At 45.1% G+C, this 14,376-nt stretch overlaps 1 protein-coding gene across 5 annotated transcripts in view; it reads left to right on the top strand.

Annotated features, from left to right (window-relative positions):
• The window catches only part of FAM131A (family with sequence similarity 131 member A), a 117,274-nt gene extending 104,210 nt beyond the window's left edge, over positions 1-13,064 (top strand). For all 5 annotated transcript variants that reach the window (XM_070754157.1, XM_070754158.1, XM_070754156.1 and 2 more), the window contains 2 exons: positions 4,460-4,588; positions 11,839-13,064. In XM_070754157.1, coding sequence (XP_070610258.1) covers positions 4,460-4,588; positions 11,839-12,389 — 680 coding nt within the window. In that variant the 3' untranslated portion in view covers positions 12,390-13,064. The remainder of the gene's footprint in view (positions 1-4,459; positions 4,589-11,838) is intronic.
• The last annotated feature ends 1,312 nt before the right edge of the window (positions 13,065-14,376 follow it).

Raw genomic sequence — 14,376 nt, 5'->3', positions numbered from 1 at the left:
TCGCTATACCGCGCTTCACCTACTGCGGCTTCACTTCATCGCGGGTTTTCAAGAAATATTAATGAGAAAAATCATTCGCGGATCTTCGCGGGTTTCTGAGGAAGTCGGTCGGCAGATTTAAACAGCCCACGGAACTCGATCGGCAGGTTTTTCAAAAAATATATATCTAAAATTGTAAATACTGTATTTAAATACTGTATCTAAAATAAATACTGTGTGGGAAGGGTTTATAAACACTTAAAACAACAAAAACTTACCAAACAATTACAATATAAATACTTAAATAAGAACTATCAGTCGATAAATTCCCCATCGCGGATTTCACCTATCGCGGCCGGGTCTGGAACGTAACACCAGTGATAGGTGAGGTCTTACTGTACTGCCATTTCCTTAGTGATTGTCCATCGTATATTTAACATCCTATTGATATCCTCTTGCACTTTTTGCCTAAAATTCTGCACTACCGGGCATTTCCAAAATATATGCATAAACAAAGTCAGATAGGTAGTGAGCTCCAGGCATCAACTACTCGATTACTAAAGTCGTATTTCATGCAGTCGAGTTTGGAGCGGTTTACTTTAAGTTTTATCTGTTGTGTGCTCATGTGTTGTTGTGGTTGAAGCTGAAGTAGTCGTTGACAGGAAGGACATTGGAGCAGATGATTTTATGGGCTATGCTTAGGTTCGTGTTTAAGGTGATGTAGTTCTAAGCTTTCTAAACCTAGAATTGTAAACTTGTGGACTTCAACTCCCAGAATTCCTCAGCCAGCTTTGAGGCTCTGCGAGATGGAAGGGCCCTATTTTAACTTTTAACACACACACACACACACACACACACACACCCTCCAGTGTTTGACTTGACTCACTCCAAAGATGCTCTGGAGGCCACAAAGAAGGTGGGGGTCTATTGCTTGCTCAGAAAACAATGCTTAACATTCCTCAAATTCCAGCTCCATCACACGGGCTGGACTAGAGGCCCCTTGCTTGGAGGAGATAACCTCTGTCTTTCTAGGAGAGGTGGTGGGAAAAGGAAGGCATTTTCTCAGGCCTTGGTCCTTTCCCTGGTTGGTTTGTTGGTTTAATTTATTTCTCCTGTGTTTGTGTTATTTTTGAACATACTCCAACACTCCTTCCTCCCTATATTTTCCTCATACTGTAATAACAATCTTGTGAGGAGTGTTTGGTTGAGAGAGATGAATTGGCTGCTTCCTTCCTTCCTTCCTTCCTTCCTTCTTTCCTTCCTTCCTTCCTTCCTCCCTCCCTCTTTCCTTCCTCCCTCCCTCCTTCCTTCCTCCCTTTGTCCCTTCCTCCTTCCTTCCATCCTTCCTCCCTCCCTCCTTCCTCCCTTCCTCCCTTCCTCCTTCCTTCCATCCTTCCTTCTTTCCTTCCTTCCTTCCTCCCTCCCTCCCTCCTTCTTTCCTTCCTTCCTCCCTTCCTCCCTTCCTCCTTCCTTCCATCCTTCCTTCCTTCCATCCTTCCATCCTCCCTCCCTCCCTTTCTCCTTCCTTCTTTCCTTCTTTCCTTCTTTCCTTCCTTCTTTCCTTCCTTCTTTCCTCCCTTCCTTCCCTCCTTCCTTCTTACCTACCTACCTATCTACCTTCCTTCCTACCTACCTACCTACCTACCAAGAATACATTCTAAAGCGTAAAGTGAGGCAGGCCAAAGTCTCCAAGTCAATGATGGCTTTGGCCTGACACCTGATCTAAGTGATGTTCAGATGTGAAGATTTAATTTAAGGGTGAGGGAAATCTTACACACAGAAGGGAAACCGGCAGTGAAAGGCTGGAAAATGTTTCACTACCACACTTTGGCCGTGGCTTATTTTGTGGGTGTGGCTTGATGATCATGTGACCGGGTAGGAGTGGCTTATTGGCCATGTGACCAGTGGCTTGACAATCATGTGACAGGTTTAAAGGTGGCCAACTTGACGTCACTCATGTCAAGTGTTTGTGTTAGGGTTAGGGTGCCTGGCCTCTCCTCGTCTCAAAGAGATATAATTTCCCCACCTATTTACTATTACTGAACATCCATAATATATTATTTAATTCTATGTATATATGCCATATGTGTACATACATATTACACACAGGCACACAAAAATATACATTATCTGCTATATAAACTGTATGTGTATGTACACAAACACACACACACACACACACACAGAGCTCTTCTAAAATTATACACATTAAATCTCAATGCCGTCTGGCGGGATCCAGGGGAAGAGCCTTCTCTGTGCTGGCCCCAGCCATCTGGAATCAACTCCCCCCGAGATTAGAACTGCCCCCATCCTCCTCGCCTTTCGCAAGTTGTTGAAAACTCACCTATGTCGCCAGGCATGGGGAAATTGATGTACCCCCTAGCTATTATGGTTTATGTATGGTTTGATTGGATTGTGTGACTATTTTAATGGCTATTTTAATTGTTTTTTAAGTATTGGATTTGTACACTGTATATTATTGTTGTGAGCCGCTCCAAGTCTCCGGAGAGGGGCGGCATACAAATCTAATAAATTATTATTAATTATTATTATGATTTACTGCGATAGGAAAAACATACCCAGAGCCCAGAAGGGGAAAAAAAGAAAAAATAATAATTTCCTCCTCAAAAATTTTCTACCGGTTCTGCGTACCTGAGCGTACCTGGAATTGGAATCAGGGGATGCTCAGAAAAAGAGGTTGGAGGATGGGGGAGAAGAGGAATCTATTTTTCTAATTTGTGTGTCCAGAACAAAATGCCCATTGCATTACCTTTCAATCACTGCAGTCTGTTTTCAGAGATGGCAGCTTTGACGGCTGTCTCAAAAGCAAATTCCAGTTCAACTTATTTAGTCATTCTTGCATGTCCCTGCAGTTGATCTATGGCGATTAAATTTATGTTCTAAGAAGCACTCAAAAAGTAGATAATAAAATTAAGAAAGATTTTTTTAAAAAAAACGTAATAAAGATAATACATTTTGACAATCGGAGTTCACAGACAGCTTGGCCATTGGCAGCAATTCAAATGATGTTACCAATGCAATTGAAAGGCAACAGGGAAGAAGCTTTCAGTTAAAGGTACATAAGCTCCGTTAAGAAAAAAAAATGCTACTTTATGGGCCTTTATTATTATAATTATAAAATTATACTTATAGAATTATTAAAACCATAATTGTTATAATTATGTTTCCTCCAGTATTCCTGTTGTGAGTGGTCCTCAACAGTGACGGGCTACAAAATTATTAGTTAGATTTGCAATATATAAACAAGCTAACAAGGAATGATTATTTGTATTGAAATACTATAGCTTTAAGAGGTAATGTTGCAAATGGCCATAAGAGGGAGCCAGAAAGCAGGATTCTCTCTCTCTGCTCCCTCTGTTTTTCTGCTGATTCACTGTGACTGATAAAGTAACCTCTGTGTGTTCGATAGTAGTTTAATGCATTTGTAAGCTGTAATTTATGTCTGATATGTAAGACAAAGACAGGCTTATAATATTATTATTGTATTATGCTCCCCCCAGAGATTCATACTGCCTCCACCCTCCTCGCCTTCCGTAAGAGTCTGAAGACTCATTTATGCCACCAGCTTGGGGCCATTAGATTCTTGCCCCCTGGTCAATGAATGTGTTGAGAGAAAGTGGATTGAATGAAACAGCTGTTTTTATTTTTGGGGGGTTTTAGATCTTAAATTTAATTAATTGGATTAAGATGTTTCATATTGTTTTATTATATGTTGTAAGCTGCCCGAGTCCTCAGAGAGGGGCGGCATAAAAATCCAAGAAAGAAAGAAGGGAGGGAGGGAGGGAGGAAGGAAGGATGGAAGGAAGGAAGGAAGGAAGGATGGAAGGAAGGAAGGAAGGATGGAAGGGAGGAAAAGAAAGAAAGAAGGAAGGAAGGAAAGAAAGAAGGGAGGGAGGGAGGAAGGATGGAAGGATGGAAGGAAGGAAGGATGGAAGGAAGGAAAGAAGGAAGGAAGGAAGGAAGGAAGGAAAGAAGGAAGGAAAGAAGGAAGGAAGGAAAGAAAGAAGGAAGGAAGGAAAGAAGGAAGGAAGGAAAGAAGGAAGGAAGGGAGGAAAGAAGGAAGGGAGGAAAGAATGAAGGAAGGATGGAAGGAAGGAAAGAAGGAAGGAAGGAAGGAAAGAAGGAAAGAGATATTGACTGATTTGAATGTGTATGACCGGACTGTTTAACTTGACTGTGCTATTTCTAAAGTAAACACTATTTTATATACTTTAATTGTTTTATGTTCTATGTACTTATATTATGGAACGTATTTCCACAGGTGACTTTCCTACAACCTTTATCAATCAGCTGAAGGTCTGAAATCTACTCTTTCCCCAGCTTGTCATCCAGTTTGGTAAAGGAAAAGCTCGGATTTATGACTCCCACGATGGTCCTTAGGGTTGGCACTTCTTCAGCCCTGATTTCCACCATCCTGGGTTTCACCGCCGCTAAATAACAATGCACTTTTCTTCCCCAGGTGTAGCTGAACAGTTTGCCATCGCTGAAGCCAAACTCAGAGCCTGGTCATCGGTGGAGGGAGATGACTCCAACGACGAGTCTTACGACGAAGATTTTCCCACTTCCAGTGAAACTGCCCAGGCAGCTGGTAAGTCAGGATGGCTGGCATCTCTGCTGGGTTGAAAACCAACAAGAGCTTGAACACCCAACCAGGTAGAAAAGAAATAAATAACCAACCCGCCCACTTACTTTATTCCAAAATCTAGGTCTGAATGCAATACCAGCACACTGTAGGTCCCAGGTTTGTTTCATGGAGGGTTGCATGAGCATTATGGTTGCTCTGAAAGGGCCAGTGACATGTAACAGGGGTCTCCAACCTTGGTGTCTGTCTGTCTGTCTGTCTGTCTGTCTGTCTATCATCTTTCTTTCTTTCTCTCTCTTTCCTTCCTTCTTTCTTCCTTCTTCATTCATCTTTCTTTCTTTTTCTTTCTTTCTTCCCTCCTTCCTTTCTTTCTTTGTTTCCTTCATTCCTTCCTTCTCCATCCATCTATCATTCATATCTGTCTATTGGTTCATCCGTCCGTCCATCCATCCATCCATCTATCATCTTTCTTTCTTTCTTTCTTTTTTCTTTCTCTCTTTCTCTCTTTCTTTATTTCTTTCTTTCTCTCTGTTTCCTTCCTTCCTTCTTCTTCCTTCTTCTTTCATCTTTCTTTCTTCCCTCCCTCCCTCCTTCCTTCCTTTCTTTGTTTCCTTCCTTCCTTCCTTCTCCATCCATCTATCATTCATATCTGTCTGTCGGTCCGTCTGTCCATCCATCCATCCATCATGTTTCTTTCTTTCTTTCTTTCTTCCTTTCTTTCTTTCTTCCTTTCTTCCTTTTTTCCTTTCTTCCTTTCTTCCTTCCTTCCTTTCTTTCTTTGTTTCCTTCCTTCCTTCTCCATTCCATCTATCATTCATATCTGTCTGTCGGTCCATCCGTCCATCCATCCATCCATCCATCCATCCATCCATCCATCCATCTATCTATCTATCTATCTAATAAGCTGCCCATTTCCTGACAGACAGGGCAGCGTAGAAAAATAAAAGAAGATACAAAATTTAAAATCCCAATATTAAAAAACATTCATTCATCTATCCTTCGTTCGGGAGGAGAGAAGGGAGGAAGAGGAGATGAGGGAGGAGTGGAAAGACAGGAGGAGAGAGAGGGAGGAGGAAGAGGAGATGGAGAGGAGGAGGAAGAAGTGGAGGACAAAAGGGAGGAAGGAAAAAAGAGGAGGGGGAATGAGAAGGAGGAGGAGATGGAGAGGAGGAGGAAGAGGTGGAGGACCAAAGAAGGGAGGAAGGAAAAAAAAGGAGGAAGAAGGAGGAGGAGGAGGAGATGAGGGAGGAGGGGAAGGACAGGAGGAGGAGGAGGGAGGAAGAAGAGGAGGAGAGGAGGAGGAGGAAGTGGAGGAGAAGAGAAGGGAGGAAGGAGGAGAGAAATAAAGGAAAGGACCATCCTGCAAAATGCTCAAACCAAGCTTTGCACAATCACCACGCCAGCTCGGCCCCTTTAGAGGGCCACGTCATGTCACAGTGTGCTGTGTTTGATCCACTTCACAATGACTAGGTCACCCCTCTCGCTCACAACCCCCACCTCACAAGGACATAACAGGAAAAAGATAAAACAAAGATATTTCAAGGACTGGTGCAGGCGGAGAAAAGCTCTAAATATGGATCTACCCACTTGGATACTCCGCGTAGCGTTCCCGCTGCCCTTTCAGCGAAGCTGGTGAATCCGCTTTCTCTCGGCTACTCACCCTAGTTGCACACAAAGGGCTTCTGGGCCTCTTGGAACCTTTTGTGTCCACAAAGAGCCCTCCCAGTTGGCCACATGTTGTGTTGACACAGTGTGTAATCTCTACACTTTGTGAGAGCAAGCGAAAGCTTTCTTTTCCCTACAATTAATTGCTGACAAATCTGGGTCCATTGACAGATCAAAGAAGGTTCGCAGTAATCTGCCAGGGTAACATCAGAGCAGGGTTCGAATTAGCCGTCCCTATCATACGCGGACAAGAAACCGAGGGGGGGGGCCTGGATGAGACCCCCTAAATCAGTGATGGTGAACCTTTTTGGGATTGGGTGCTGAAAGGCTGTGTGTGAGTGTGCTAGCGCCACCCACGCAGGTACACACACCCGTGCTGACCCCGCGCATGTGTACAATTCCCTCCCATCTCTGCGCATGCGGGTAGGCCTCACTGAAGCCTGGGATGTGAAAAAACTAGCCAGACGGGCAAACCGGAAGTTTGGAAAAAACGGACTTTTGGTTCAGCCAGTGTTGCTGTTTTTTGTACTCTGGGGCTTCAGGAAGCTTCTGTGAACCCTCCAGAGTACAAAAAACACCCCAACAGACAAACCGGAAGTTCAGAAAACACACTTCCGGTTTGGCCATTTCATGTACTCTGGGGCTTCAGGAAGCTTCTATGAACCCTCCGGAGTGCAAAAAACCAGCCCAATGGACAAACAGGAAGTGCGTTTTCTGAACTTCCGGTTTGTCTGTTAGTTGGGGTTTTTTTTCACTCCAGGGTTTCAGGGAAGCATCTGGAAGGGTGAAATGGCCTCCCCCAATGCCAAAAATTAGCAGAGACTGGACGGTCATCTTTCTGGAATGGTTTAGTGAATCCTGCATTGAGCAGGGGGTTGGACCCGATGACCCAGGAGGTCCCTTCCAACTATGATTCTATGATTCTATGCCTTAGGGTGGCTCACGACACATCAACGACCGAAGAGTATACAATAATGCAACTAAATCCAATTAATATAAACAGTTAATTTAAAACATTATAAAAAGCTAAACATTAAAATCATTCATACAATTAAAACCATAAATATACTAAACATTCAATAGCCAGAGGCAGGGATTTGATGCCCCCAGGCGTGACGGCATAAATAGATTTTTAGGTTCTTATGAAAGGCAAGGAGGGTAGGGGCATTACAAATCTCCAGGGGGAGCTGATTCCAGAGGGCTGGGCCCCCCACAGAGAAGGCTCTTCCCCTAGGCCCCGCCAAACGACATTGTCTAGTTGACGGGACTTGGAGAAGGCTGAATCTCTGGGACCTAACTGGCCGCTGGGATTCATGTAGCAGGAGGTGGTCCCACAAGTAATCTGATCCGATGCCATATAGGGCTTTGTAGGTCATGACCAACCCTTTGAATTGTGTCCGGAAACCAATCAGCAGCCAATGCAGTCCGTAGAGTGTTGGAGAAACATAGGCATGCCTTGGGAGGCCCATGACCCTGTCTTTCGTAAACTACTCAAGACTCACTTGTACCGCCAGGCATGGGGGAGTTGAGATAGAAACATAGAAACATATAAGATTGACGGCAGAAAAAGACCTCATGGTCCATCTAGTCTGCCCTTATACTATTTCCTGTATTTTATCTTACAATGGATATATGTTTATCCCAGGCATGTTTAAATTCAGTTACTGTGGATTTACCCACCACGTCTGCTGGAAGTTTGTTCCAAGGATCTACTACTCTTTCAGTGAAATAATATTTTCTCATGTTGCCTTCCCCCTAGGCCATTACAAGTTATGCATGGTATGTTTGTGTGTATGTTTGGTTTCATAATAAGGGTTTTTAGTTGTTTTATTATTGGATTGTTACATGTTGTTTTTATCATTGTTGTTAGCCGCCCCGAGTCTACGGAGAGGGGCGGCATACAAATCCAATAAATTTTTATTATTAATTATTATTATTATGACTGCTCTCGCGGCTGCATTCTGCACAATTTGTAGTTTGGCTCATGGTTTTAAGCCCCTCTCCCCAGATAGAAGAAGAAACCACGAAATAATCCAAACACAATACAAATAATTCAAACACAAACGATTCAATCACAGCAGTCTAAACCCTTTGAAACCAAAACACTAGCTTTGTCTGACTCACTTCCAGAACTGACAGCCTCAGGGGAACTAACCAGAAAGACTAATGAAACCACCTGAATTTAGCAACAACGAAGCCAGACGTAACACGGTAGTGTTAACCTTGTTAAACCAATTACAATCCTTTGTTAAATAAACAAGGCACAGGAACCGGTCAAATTTCCCAACTCTATTTCTTTTCAACCTTTTTTGTTTTGCTTCCTTTCCAGACAAAGCCAAACTAAGAAAATTATCCCATCAATAGAAATCGAATTAAAATGTCACCAAATACAGGATTTAATTATCAAAGGCATGTGTTAAGCTGAAAGACTCAGAAAGGGTCTATAAACTCACAGTTCGGATGTCAATCAAGTCTAGCTGGCCAACAAACTTTGCTGGATGTCACTCGTCTTGTTTCCTTGCCATTAAAAAACTTCTTTCCCGCAGCTCTGCTTCACTATTCCTTTTTTATTTTTTATTTATAAAGCCCTACATGGCATAGGGCCAGATTACTCGTGGGACCGCCTTCTGCGGCATGAATCCCAGTGTCCGAGAATGTCCTGCAGAGTCGGCCTTCTCCAGGTCCCATCAGCAAAGCAATGTCGCTTGGCGGGGCCTAGAGGAAGAGCCTTCTCTGTGGGGACGCCATCCCTCTGGAATCAGCTCCCCCTGGAGATTCACACCGCCCCCACCCTCATCTCCTTCCGCAAGAGTCCTAAGACTCAAAATGGGTGAACAGTGCAGTCAGGCGGTAGAGAAAGCAAGTAGGATGCTTGGCTGCATAGCTAGAGGTACGGTATAACAAGCAGGAAGAGGGAGATTATGATCCCGCTATATAGAGCACTGATGAGACCCCATTTGGAACACTGTGTTCAATTCTGGAGACCTCACCTACAAAAAGAAATTGACAAAATTGAATGGGTCCAAAGACGGGCTACAAGAATGGTGGAAGGTCTTAAGCATAAAACGTATCAGGAAAGACTTAATGAACTCAATCTGTATAGTCTGGAGGACAGAAGGAAAAGGGGGGACATGATCGAAATATTTAAATATGTTAAAGGGTTAAATAAGGTCCAGGAGGGAAGTGTTTTTAATAGGAAAGTGAACCCAAGAACAAGGGGACACAATCTGAAGTTAGTTGGGGGAAAGATAAAAAGCAACATGAGAAAATATTATTTTACTGAAAGAGTAGTAGATCCATGGAACAAACTTCCAGCAGACGTGGTCAGTAAATCCACAGTCACTGAATTTAAACATGCCTGGGATAAACATATATCCATCCTAAAATAAAATACAGAAAATAGTATAAGGGCAGACTAGATGGACCATGAGGTCTTTTTCTGCCGTCAGTCTTCTATGTTTCTATGTTTCTATTTATGCCACCAGGCTTGGGATGATTAGATCTTAGCTTAGTACCCCTGCTCTAGAAAATAAAATGAATAATGCTTGAAAGCTAATGTTTTGCCAGAAACCTTGATTTTGTTTGGTGGTTTGCAGGAAGGAAGGAGGGTTAAGACTGTTACGTGGAATGGAGCATTTTGGGATGTTCACTTAGGCTGTGAAAGTAGCAAGGAACCCTTTAGATTGTGTTGCCTTTGCATAAGTGATTATTTTGTGAGTGGCCCTTTTAATCATGAAGGCCCCTTTATGACAATGCTCAAAATGTGCTTTCAAGATGAGTGACATTCAGCAAAGTTCCTTGGCCAGCTAGACTTGATTGACATCCAAACTGTGAGTTTATAGACCCTTTCTGAGTCTTTCAGCTTAACACATGCCTTTGATAATTAAATCCTGCATTTGGTGACATTTTAATTCGATTTCTATTGATGGGACAATTTTCTTAGTTTGGCTTTGTCTGGAAAGGAAGCAAACAAAAGGAGGTGGGGAATCCCACAATGGGATTCCCCACTCTCCTGCCAGGTGGTGCCGTTTTGCGGTGTTTGAGCGAAAGCCGAACCCAAACCCGAACTTTTAAAAAAGTTCGGATTCGGCATGCCGAACACTGCAAAGTTCGGCACGAACCCGAACTTTGTAAGTTCGGTTCGCCCAACACTACTCCTGAAGCCCGTGGATGCTGAAAAACAGCCCAACAGGCCAATCGGAAGAAATGCGGAGACAGTGTTTGGGGGGTTGTGTGCATGCACAAGGGGAGGGCATTGCATTATGGATGTGGGTATAGACCATTACACTCCGCAGTCTGCATTGGTTGCCGATGAATTTCCGGTCACAATTCAAAGTGTTGGTTATGACCTATAAAGCCCTTCATGGCATCGGACCAGAATATCTCCGAGACCGCCTTCTGCCGCACGAATCCCAGCGACCGATTAGGTCCCACAGAGTGGGCCTTCTCCGGGTCCCGTCAACTAAACAATGTCGGTTGGCGGGCCCCAGGGGAAGAGCCTTCTCTGTGGCGGCCCCGACTCTCTGGAACCAACTCCCCCCAGAGATTAGAACTGCCCCTATCCTCCTTGCCTTTCGTAAATTCCTCAAAACCCACCTTTGCCATCAGGCATGGGGGAACTGAAATATCTCCCCCGGGCCTATACAATTTATGTATGGTATGTCTGTACATATGTCTGCTTAATAATGGGGTTTTTAAAATATTTTAAATTGTAAATTATTAGATTTGTTATGTTTTATTCTGTTGTGAGCCGCCCCGAGTCTTCAGAGAGGGGCGGCATACAAATCTAATAAATAATAATAATAATAATAATAATAATAATGATGATGATGATGATGATGATGCATGTGCACACCCTTTTGGCACCCGAGCAAAAAAAGGTTCACCATCACTGTTCTAGTCCTTCTGTGCATTGAACTAAAATGCTACATTTATTTCTTTATTTCTTTATTTTATTTATTTTTTATTTATTTATTTTTTATTTATTTATTTTTTATTTATTTATTCATTCATTCATTCATTCATTCATTCATTTATTTATTTATTTATTTATTTATTTAGATTTGTATGCCGCCCCTCTCCGCAGACTCGGGGTGGCTCACAGCAAGATACAGCAATTCATGACAAATCCAAATATAATTCAAAAGATTTAAAAAGATTTAAAAAGAACCCCATTTTACTAACAAACACACACACAAACATACCATGCATAAATTGTACATGCCCGGGGGAGGTGTTTCAGTTCCCCCATGCCTGACGGAAAAGGTGGGTTTTAAGGAGTTTACGGAAGGCAGGGAGAGTAGGGGCAGTTCTAATCTCTGGGGGGAGTTGGTTCCAGAGAGTCGGGGCTGCCACAGCAAAGGCTCTTCCCCTGGGGCCCGCCAACTGACATTGTTTAGTTGACGGGACTCGGAGAAGGCCCACTCTGTGGGACCTAATCGGTCGCTGGGATTCATGCGGCAGAAGGCGGTCTCGGAGATATTCTGGTCCAGTGCCATGAAGGGCTTTAAAGGTCATAACCAACACTTTGAATTGTGACCGGAAATTGATCGACATTGCTAACCTCTTCCCTCTCTGTTGTTGTGTTGCAGATGCAGTGGGGCAGCTCCCCGCCAATGCCCTCTTGAAATCTCTCTTGCACAGCCGCCTATGCCACCTGAGCTCCCGGCAAGGTTCTTGCGACCCAGAAAGCGACTCCTCTCAGTCCACCGTCTCCCCGGAGACCTTGTGTTCCAGCCTCTGCAGCCTTGACGACAGCTTCCTCCTCAAAGAGTTGGGCTCCCCTTCCGAACTTGCCGCCAAACTGCTCGGCTCCGTGTCCGGCGGGGAGGACATGCTGATCTCCAAGTTACCCATACAGACTGCTGGAGAATGTGCCTTCCGGAGCCTGGCGCAACTGGAGTGCCAGGACTCTATGTACTCCATGTCCTTCACCGAGTCCTGCCTCTCGCCCACAGAGGAGGAGGGGGGCCTTCCATGCAAGGACTACAAAGTCCATGGGGACAGCTGCCAGGTCCGGAGGAAAGTCTCCGATGTGGCCTCCTCCGGCGTGGTTTCTCTCGACGACAACGAAGACGACGAGGCCGAAGAAGAGCTGGAGGAGGAGGAAGAGGAGGAGGAGGAGGAGGCCGAAGAACCGTGAATCTCCTCCCGTTCCGTGGCATGCTTCACCTGCCATTTTGCCCCGCTCTGTGGCACCTTTCGTCCACCCAGCTCCACGGCCCATCAGTTGTCTCAGTGGGATGGTTGCTCCCCTCTTTGGATGAAGGAAGGCAGCATGGGCAGGAGTGGCGGGTTCGAAAGCTCCCCTCCCAGGCCTTCCTGAGCTCCACCGTGCCATCCGATGCCACCATTAAAAGCCTCAGGAGCTGCTTAAATGGCTTCGTTGGGTTTTGCCTGCTGCATTTTATCTCTCTTTCTCTCGTGGCCTGTTTTTGTTTTCTTTGCATGGGAATGTCTTTGGGGGCAGGGCGAGACTATCGGGAGAAGGGCGACGCTGGTGGGATTCATTGCAACCCCGTGGGGTGGTCTTGGGCAACCTCAGGTGAGACCAAATTGTGATGCCCTGGGAACCAGGGGTGCCCTCATTCGTTGTCCAGGTGGCATGGCTAACGCTCTTTCAAGCCGGAAATCGTTTCTCTCCTTCAGACTCCAAATCTCGACAGACTCTCGAGATTACTTGTATGTCCCCTTTCCCATCCCGGCTCCTGTGATTTGTGGCAAAGAGCTGAAAAACGGGACGTGAAAATGTAACAAGGATGTGCGATTTGTTATGCTTTTTTAAAAAAACAACAAGAAAAAGAAAAAAAAATACCCACCTCGGCCCGAGGGCCAATCCTTGGCTTTATTGTCTCAGATTTTATACTGTGGACTCATTGGAAGAAAGTGGGGGGCATACAGGGATGGGCTCCAGCCGGAACGCTAAATCGGGCTCGTGAGTGCTTGTGGGGCCAGTGTGATTTGGCTTCCGCACCTGTGGAGGTAGCAAAATCGCGCATGGAGCTGCAGATGCGCCCGTGTTTTGGTATGCACAGAAGCAAAAAAATAAACGTCACCGAAACACGGGCACACATGCAGTACCATGCACAATTTTGATATCTCCACAGGTGTGGAAACAAAACTGCGTTGGCCCCGCAAGCATTCACGAGCCACGGCGGCGAACCCAATTTAGCGTTCCGGCTAGCAGCCCACCCCTGGAAGGATGGAGGGGGGCCATTCCCCGGTGTGTGCTCGGAAAGGCACGAGTGAGTCCACCCAACTTTGTTCTAGATCTTTTCTATAGTTTTGTACGCGTGTTTCCCTGTTCTGTCTTTCTGGGATTTGGTACCCCTACAAGGATTGATTTCCTTGGGGTGCCCTCTCTGCTGCTCTGCTCTCCCACCGTGGCCGAACCTGGGGTTGGGAATATTATGGTCTTTATCCTGCTCCCCTTTGCCCTAAGGTAGCGTTTCTCGACTTCAGCCAGTTTGAAGATGAGTGGATGTCAATTCCCAGAATGGAATTGACGTCCCAGAATGGAAGCCACCCCAGGCAATTCTGGGAGCTGATGTCCACGCGTATTAAAGCGGTTGAGGTCGAGAAATGCAAGCGACTCTCTCCCATATGGCCCCTTCTGGTCTCCCCTCTTCCTAAGGCCTATGTTAAGCGGATTTGGATGGTGCGACATCAGTAGCCAGTTTGGCATAAGCTGCAGCGATGTCATTTCAGAGATGGTTGCAGATGGTCTTATCTGCATCACGGTTTGCAGGGATCGGGCCTCCTTGGAACCTTGAGATAACAAGGACTTTGACCTCTCTTGGTTGGGAATTTGGCAGAGTTAGTCTCCCCCAACTCTAAACTCTCTAGAGCAGAGGTCTCCAACCTTGGCAACTTGAAGAGTTGCGAACTTCAACTCCCAGTATTCTCCAGCCAGCTGTGTTGACTGAGGAATTCTGGGAGTTGAAGTCCACAAGTCTTAAAATTGCGAACGTTGGAGTCCCCTGCTATAGAGCAGGGGTCTTCAACCTCGGCAACTTTAAGAGTTGTGGTCAGGGGTGGGCTACTGCCCAGACAGGGGGGAACGCAGTGGGGTAGCAGAAATGAAACTCCACCCCAGAGCACCCAATTTGCACTGAAAGATGTTGAAAGAA

This window comes from Erythrolamprus reginae, chromosome 5 (genome assembly GCF_031021105.1).
Source record: "Erythrolamprus reginae isolate rEryReg1 chromosome 5, rEryReg1.hap1, whole genome shotgun sequence".
Taxonomy (NCBI): Eukaryota; Metazoa; Chordata; class Lepidosauria; order Squamata; family Dipsadidae; genus Erythrolamprus; species Erythrolamprus reginae.
The sequence above is the reverse complement of the archived record's forward strand: the minus strand, read 5'-3'. Positions and strand labels throughout refer to the sequence as shown.